The sequence below is a fragment of the Arachis ipaensis genome, chromosome B2, assembly GCF_059453495.1.
Source record: "Arachis ipaensis isolate K30076 ecotype BB chromosome B2, ASM5945349v1, whole genome shotgun sequence".
NCBI lineage: Eukaryota > Viridiplantae > Streptophyta > Magnoliopsida > Fabales > Fabaceae > Arachis > Arachis ipaensis.
The window spans coordinates 20546518-20554816 of record NC_142437.1 but is presented as its reverse complement, the minus strand read 5'-3'; the positions used below and the strand labels follow the sequence as shown (position 1 = coordinate 20554816).

General features: G+C 36.3%; 1 protein-coding gene across 6 annotated transcripts; it reads left to right on the top strand.

Annotated features, from left to right (window-relative positions):
• NPGR2 (no pollen germination related 2) lies at positions 1-7891 on the top strand. 6 transcript variants are annotated; one of them, XR_015905252.1, is made up of 9 exons: positions 127-481; positions 1093-1384; positions 2190-2442; positions 3043-4262; positions 4356-4509; positions 5324-5657; positions 6798-6837; positions 6954-7205; positions 7369-7891. XR_015905252.1 is itself a non-coding variant. In XM_016327517.3 (7 exons), exons 3-7 carry the CDS (start codon positions 1187-1189, stop codon positions 5641-5643), a joined length of 2145 nt encoding a protein of 714 aa, XP_016183003.1. In that variant the 5' UTR covers positions 195-481; positions 595-735; positions 1093-1186; the 3' UTR covers positions 5644-6339. The 6 variants fall into 6 exon arrangements, 3 of the variants coding, with proteins under 3 accessions (XP_016183004.1, XP_016183002.1, XP_016183003.1); XR_015905251.1 differs by lacking the exon at positions 6798-6837 and having other exon boundaries at positions 7364-7891; XR_002357191.2 differs by lacking the exon at positions 6798-6837 and having other exon boundaries at positions 7360-7891.
• The last annotated feature ends 408 nt before the right edge of the window (positions 7892-8299 follow it).

Sequence of the window (8299 nt, the reverse complement as noted above, 5' to 3'; positions counted from 1 at the left end):
AACAAGGAGCGATGATATGTGTGAAAGCGTGATAAATGTAGTTAATGGCAGTTTAAATGAGAGTCGGCACCAAATGACACGTGGCATCTAATTCACCCTCTTCCCCGTATATGAAACTTCCCACTTGACTTCACTGGACCCCAACAACCAACATACTAACAACGTAAACACCAAACACCAAACCAATTGGAATTGGAATTGCTGTGAGATCTTCTTCCGTTTCTCTTCTTTCATTTATCATCGATTCTGTGCTCCAATTTTATTCATTTTAATAATATTTATTAATATCACACGGGAAAGAAAAAGGGATAAGGATTTTATATGGTAAATAATAACTATTAGAAGGGAAGGTTTATGATTAGACTTTTTAGATGCTTTGCATTTTGATTGTTTCCATGATTCAAAGTTCGGATTTGATTGGTCAAATTCAGTAATGGATGTTCCTTCCTAGCACACGCTTTGCTCTCTTGGAACTCAAAAGGTGAAAGTCTTCTTTTTTTTTTTTTTTTTTTTTTACTTATTTGTCTTTTATCTTTGACCTTTCTCCGTTTGTGAATTGTTGAAAAGGGTGCCAACTTTTTGCTTGTTTGTAAGGTTGGAACGGTTTTCTGAGCTGAATTCAGAAGCAAATTACTGATTTTGAAATTTCCGGTCCCTGAGTTACTGTGTGTCGGTTACAATTTTATGAATTTGGTTTATGTGATTTCGGAATTCAGAGAGGGAATTTTGGATGAGGTTGGTTCAAATTTTACTTTTACCTGATGGGATAGCGCTTTGCGGATTTTCATTCTAGTTCTACTATGCTTGTTTACATTTACTTTATAATTTTAGGTCCTTTTTTTTTGCTTTTCTTTTCTGGATTTTTCAATTACATTGAATTTAGCCTTCTCAGGAACAATTGGTTTCAAAATTTCACACTTGTTGCATAATCTACATGTATGACTCTAAGGGCATGTTTGGTTGTTGCATAATCTACATTGCTTTTAGGCATATAAATTTCCACTGCATTTTTACCTCAATCAAACATAGCTTAAAGGTCCTGTGTTGACTTTGCATGTGTGACATTTCTGTTTCACTGTTTTCTTCCGGCAGATTTTTTAGTCTAGAAAAGATGGGTTGCATATGGGAGCAGCATTAGACTTGGGACAATAGTCGAAATCAGGAAGGAGGAGTTTGAAGGAAGATAATGAGGTGCCTACAGTCTGGGGAGCCATTAGGAAGAGCAGTTGAAATGGTTCCATCGTCAGAATCTGTTGCGACCAGTGACTGCTCAGCAAGTGGTCATTCTTGCCTTGGTGGACAAATTGGCAACAAGAAGCCTGACACTGGCAATATAGAGGAAGCTGAATCATCCTTACGCGAGAGTGGTGTCTTGAACTATGAGGTTGGTTTCATCAAAAATACCTTGCCATTTATGGTTTTGAGAACTGGAATTTACCAATTTGTTCCGTATATGATCTAGGTCCTAGGGAGAGTGTATATAGATGCCATGAAGCAACTAAATGTTTCTTTCCTGTGCACAAAATAACTTCTTGCTTGTCTGAATAGTCTACATGTAAACGGTCTCTATGTAGACATGATACATGACAGAGCTCAATGGCATCGTTTGATTCATGTAGCCGACCCCACCTATGGGACAAGGCTTTGTTGTTGTTGTTGTTGTTGTTGTTGTTGTCTGAATAGATTCTTCATGATAGGTAGGTTATTAATAGTTGTTACTTGTAGTCTAAACTGTATGTATGCTTGTATTTATTGCATATCTGAATGAATTCTTCACAGAATTCATAGTTGTTGGATCAAGCACTTACCATTAAGCCAAAAGCTATAGGTCTATAGCTAATTGGGAAAGGTGCAACTTTCTTTACTGTTTCTCAAAACTGCATCTAGCATAAGGGGTTGCACTACAGGCGCCTTGAGCCCATCGAATCTTAAGTAAGACCAATTATTGTAGTTTGATTGAATTCTTTATCCTAATTCTTTTAATTAAAATATAATATCAATCAAGTGGTTTCTTCAGAACATAGCTAATGCAGGTAGTTTTCTGATGATCTCTTTATTGGAATTGATGTTCCCTCTATTTAGCAATATTTAGTTTGAATATTAAAGTTGTGCATGTCTGTGATCCTCTTGTTAAGATTAGTGGTTATTGCTGCCGTTATTATTTAAGTAAATATGTCTGTAATCTGCAGGAAGCTAGAGCTCTGTTAGGAAGATATGAATATCAGAAGGGAAATTTAGTAGCGGCTTTACATGTCTTTGAAGGAATAGATATAGTTTCTGTGACTCCCAAGATTAAAGATGCCCTTTCCAAAAGCCGAGAACGGCGTAAGAGACATTCCCAGAATAATGATGAACCGCAAATGTCTGTACATGCTGTTGCCTTATTGTTGGAAGCTGTCTTCCTAAAAGCAAAATCTTTGCAGGTTCTTGGAAGGTTTAAAGGTATATTCAGTGATTGTTTTAATTTAAAGATTTTGCTCTTTGCTTTCACTTTTTAACTTTACTTTCACTTTGAGGAACATATGGGTTGGTTGAATTGTTTCGGTATGACCTCAAGGACAAGTTCAAGTTGTAGAATCAACCACATATGCTTTGCAAAGGGCTGCCTTTTCATTTTTTGCTAGGGCTTCTATAACTAATAATGAAATTATTGATTTAAGTTATTATGACAAGGTGTTGACATGGCTCTTTGAACAAGCTAAAAGAGTAAGCAATTGCATAGGCACACTTGTATTGTTATTTTCATGAATCATTTGCTATGCAAAATATTCCTCTGGAGTTTATTCCTATTGCAACGAGGCATAATATCTTTCTAGGTTTTACCGTTCCTTCAACTTCGACCCCTAATATAGTGCATCACCTGAGTTGTTAATATGTTAAATAATCCACTTTCTGTGCTTGAGCTTCACAGCCTAGAGATCCTTGGGTCAAGTACAGTGAGATCCCCTTTTCAATTTTGTTGTTTTAAAAAAAAGGTGGATTGGTTCAACTATATAAGAAACTATGAGTTAATCTAATATATTTTTCAAATAATTCTTGCAGAAGCTGCCCAATCTTGCAAAGTTATTCTGGACATAGTGGAATCTTCATTACCTGAAGGCTTGCCTGATAACTTTGGTGCTGAATGTAAATTGCAGGAGACTTTGAGCAAGGCAGTTGAGCTACTTCCGGAATTATGGAAACTTGCTGATTGTCAACGAGAAGCTATTTTGTCTTACCGGCGAGCACTCCTTCATGAATGGAATCTTGATGCAGAGACGATAGCGAAGATTCAGAAAGAATTTGCTCTTTTTCTTCTATATAGTGGCGGAGAAGCAATGCCACCTGATCTTCGTTCCCAAATGGACGGATCGTTTGTGCCTAGAAACAACATTGAAGAGGCTATACTTCTTTTAATGATTTTGCTAAGAAAAGTCACTCTAAATAGAATTGAGTGGGATCCCTCAATTTTGGACCACCTTTCATTTGCTCTATCTGTTTCTGGAGATTTGATGATTTTAGCCAATCAATTGGAAGAATTGCTTCCTGGGACTATCCATCGAAAGGAGAGGTTCTATGCTTTAGCTCTTTGTTATTACGGAGCAGGGAAGAACGTGGAAGCGCTGGATCTTCTTAGAAAACTGCTGAGTCATAGAGAGGACCCAAGACATGTTCCAAGTTTGTTAATGGCTTCTAAGATTTGTTGCGAAAACTTCAGTGTTACAAAAGACCCTGGGGTAAGCTTTGCTCGGATGGCACTTGAGAACTTGGTTGGAAGATGTAATCAGTTAGAAAATATGGCCAATTTCTTACTTGGTGTTTCACTTTCTGCATACTCGAAATTGGCCATTTCTGATGCTGAGAGGGTTAAGAGACAATCTGAAGCACTTCATACCCTTGAAACTGCCTGCAAATTGAGCAGAATGGAAGACCCTGTTGTATTATACCATCTGAGTTTAGAATATGCTGAGCAACGGAAGTTGGATGCTGCACTTCATTATGCTAAGTGCATTGTAAAACTTGAAGTTGGCTCTAATGTTAAAGGTTGGTTACTGTTATCTAGGGTATTATCCGCACAAAAGCGGTTCTTGGATGCCGAATCTATTATCAATGCTGCTTTGGATCAGACTGGGAAATGGGATCAAGGTGATTTGTTACGAACAAAGGCGAAACTTCAGATTGCTCAGGGCCAGTTAAAGAGTGCCATTGAGACGTACACTCAGCTTCTTGCTGTTCTTCAAGTTCATAGTAAAAGTTTTGGTTCTCGGAATAAGCTATTTAAGGTTTGTTTTCTTAATTTTTACCAGTCCCAAAAATACTTTTTCATAGTGATATTGCTTTAAGCTCCTTACCCTTTTCCATACCATCGGTGACAGGACAAAAGAGATCAGATTAGGAATTTGGAAGTTGAAGTATGGCATGATCTTGCTTATGTATACATCAGTCTTTCACAGTGGCGTGACGCAGAGGCCTGCCTTTCAAAATCTCGGGCCATCAAACTATACTCTTCTACTAGATGTCATGCAATAGGTAAATATGTGAGCGTTTTCCTTTGAGGTTTTTTAAAATTTTCTTTTAATTAATTTTTAGTCCGTGATTGAACTTTCCCTAACAGATTATGATTAATTCAAATAATCAGCATATATTGTTGTGTAGCATGTACTGTAAGGGCATGTTATAATGCCATTACTCCCGGATTGTTAGAAGAGTAGCTTGAGTACTAGTAAAGAGTAGTAAAAATGTATAAAACAACTGAATAAATTAACCAATGATAAACTAATCTAACTCGGTCTATGTTTACATAGCCGGTCCCAAGCCCGGAAAAATGAGGAGGGTTGTTCGGTCTGCAATAGCCAACGTAAAACAATGTCGCATCTCAATGCATGGCCACGATGCAATGACGTCTTTGGAACCATGCTGGGTTGTGTTAGGCTTGTGACAGGCTACGTAAAACAAGGTCGCATTCCCATGTCTTTGATCCATATAGTTGACCCTAGTTAGTGGGAACAGGCTTTGCTAAAGAAGAATGATAAAGTAATCGAAGTCTGCACACAGTAAACATATTTCAGTATGCAAAATATAACAGCATTGAAGATCAAAATGTAATACAGCATAATATTCATGATATTTAGATGAAAGTTTGGTCCGTGGAGCATTCCCCTTTTGTTTGGATTTACATTTGTAGCTCAAATATCATAGTTTGTGTAAAAAATTAGAATGAAAAGCTTCTTCCCAAAGTATGATAGAGGGCTTTCCAAAACAAATAACATATGCTATTGTAATAAATATTATATCGAATTGTTTCCCAGGATCTCATGTAATGTTTATTTGTTCAATTCCTCAGGTAAAATGTATGAAGCAAAAGGTCTTTACAAGGAGGCTCTAAAAGCATTCCGCGATGCCCTGGACATTGATCCTGACCATGTCCCCAGCTTGATCTCCACTGCCATGGTTCTTAGACATTGCAGTGATCAATTGAATCCTGCAGTCAGAAGCTTTTTGATGGACGCACTGCGGCACGACAGATTTTGTGCTTCTGCTTGGTATAATCTTGGCCTTCTCCACAAGGCTTACGGTACAGAATCAGCATTTGTTGAAGGTGCAGAATGTTTTCAGGCAGCACACTCTCTTGAAGAATCTGAACCAGTTGAACCTTTCAGATGACTGGTTCTATACCTGTCTGGTTTCTATTTATATTTACTATCTATTTATTCTCTAGTTTTCATTTTTTAATTTTGTGAAGGAAAAAAGTCAAAAACAAGAAATGGAAACATAAAACAGAATTTTATGGCATGTTTGGTTTGTGAAAAGGTTTTCTTATGTCATGTTTCATTTTTTTAAGGATTTTATAATGGAAAAAATGAAAATAGTAAAACAATAAAATGTTTTCTGTTTTCATTTTTCCTTCATCACAAACCAAATAAAATCCACAAGATTTTTCAACTTTTTTTTGTCCATAAAATTCTGAATATATAAAACTCTAAAAGAAAATAGAAAATGAAAACAGAAATTAAACCGTCATTTGTCCCATGCTTCAGGTTATCAGGTTATGCATCATGCATGACTATCCTCTATCATTTGTTTTTTATTGGGGTTAGATGACAAGGATTTTTGTTGCGAATCCGATCCCCTTTATGTTAGCATGGTTGGTCTAGTTTGACTTTGACTTCACCAGAGAGGTAGCATATATCAATTTAATGGAGATTTTGCCATGTTAGTCAAATAAAAATGATGGCAGACTCTCCAGGAAATTTTTTAATGCCATAATTCATGGTATATGTTTCACTTGTTCATGAATTCTGTAAAGATACTATCTCAATAAGGAATCAGAGAAAAACAGATGAGACATGTTTAATCCTACACTACAATTTCGATTTGAGAAATATTTGTGATTTATTTTATTATTATATTCACAATTTTATTTTCATAGGATGGAATTTGTCTTCCACGTTGAATGTAATGATTTAGTTATTAGCTTCTCTTGTAAGCAAATTAAAACCAAGGTTTAAACTTAAACAAGCTGGAGAGCGCAAGAATGTTACCCTAGTTGCCTTGGGAGTTGAACAAGGACACACTGTTTTTTTTTTTTTTTTTCGGTATTCTGACACCGGTTTTTATATAGAATTCTTTGTATCTTTTCAGTTTTCATCCCTTCTTGTCTGAACCATTTTCAATTTAAATATTTGTTGAAATTTAAAGAGTTAAACTCCAAAGTGTCTTTGATTTATCAATTGCGCTCTTTATGTTCTCGATATTAGAAAAATTGTACTTAGTTTGTTACTTATCTTATTTTTGGCCAATTTCGTTGCCGTCGACAGTGACATGCCACGTTGAAGTGAATAACGGTTAAATGAGCTGGTAATTGAAACTCTTTTGACCCAATTTGGTCGCTTGTCCCTTTTTCTAACTTTGTTCCTGGTCCCTTGTCCCTCTTTTTAATCTTGTTCCTGATCCCTCCTCCTCCTCCTCAACAGGTACCAGAGCGAGTCTCGCCGCCGCTGTTGTGCTGTGGCTGCTGTCGCTTTGCATTGATCGCCGCTACTCTGCTCTCGCGCGGCGCTGCTTCTGTTCTCTTTTCCCAGTCTCACCACTGCTGTTTTGCTTTTTTAAGTCTCTCTCTTAGACTCACACACCTACATGGAGGCCACTTCTCTCTCCAGCGTCGCTGTTCCTATGTTCTCCTTACATCGCTGCCTTTGTTCGTCACTATCGCCTTACTTTTGCAGGTAGGCGTCAATCCAAAATTTGTTTATTTTTGTGCTGAATTTTTCGCCAGTCCCCATTTTAGTGATTTTTTATTACTGTGTTGATTTATTTTCTGATTTTGATCACTGAATTTGTCACTTTTTACTGAGTCTGTGTCCTGCTTTTTCATCCAAGTCAGAACAGAGTTTTGCAGGTACTAGAGCGGTGTGGGTGTGGCTGCCACCCTATGCTCATCATTCCAAACTGCAATGATGTTGCGCAACAAAAAAGAAGAAGAAGAATGATGGTGAACAAATAGAGAAGAAGAAGATGAAGTGCTACTACAATTAGGGTTAAACAAAGGATAGGGGATCAATTGGGTAAAAGAATTTCAATTGCCAACCCATCTAACCGTTACACACTTCAGTGTGGCATGTCACTGCGATATCATTGTCGGGTGCAACAAAATTAGCCGGAAAAGAGATAAGGGATCAACTAAGTACATTTTTTTCAATTTCAGAGACATAAAGAGTGCATTGGTAATTTAGGGATAAAATTAGTATATTTCGTGAACCTCAAAAACCACTTTGAGAATTAACTCAAATTTAATCCAAATATATATATGTTCATACTATCTTAGGTATTAGGCATGAATGTGGAATTGGATTAATGTTAAAATGACCCATTTATAATAGAGAAGTTAATGTTCATATTGGTCTTCAAATTACGCTTGCATCTCAAACTTTTTTAAAATTTTAATTTAGTCTCCAAAATTTATATTTGTTTATTAAGTTAGTCCTTCGAATATTTTTCGTTAACGATATGGTGCAATGGTACATTGTCGTGGACTATCGATACTATATGTCATAACATGTTTTGACTAAGTGTAATGGAGTAATAATGTGTCACTCAGTGACATGTGATATGTTGACATAAACAGTGGTGTCACATAACAGAATGTAATTTATTCATGTATCGCAATATAAATTGTTCACTTATTATTAATATGCCATCATTATAAGTAATTCAATTTAGTCTCTTAATATTACAAAACTAGTTTAAAATATGTGAACTATTGTATTACGCTTTTGATTATCACGTTGAATTTAAATCGAAATTGTTATGAGAAAATGTT

Excerpts from the sequence above, each read along its gene's own strand:
- NPGR2 (XM_016327518.3), top strand. The coding sequence starts at position 1,187 with ATGAGGTGCCTACAGTCTGGGGAGCCATTAGGAAGAGCAGTTGAAATG. Across the intron at positions 1,385-2,189 it reads GTGGTGTCTTGAACTATGAG|GAAGCTAGAGCTCTGTTAGG; the intron begins GTTGGTTTCATC and ends TGTAATCTGCAG. Across the intron at positions 4,263-4,355 it reads CTCGGAATAAGCTATTTAAG|GACAAAAGAGATCAGATTAG; the intron begins GTTTGTTTTCTT and ends CATCGGTGACAG.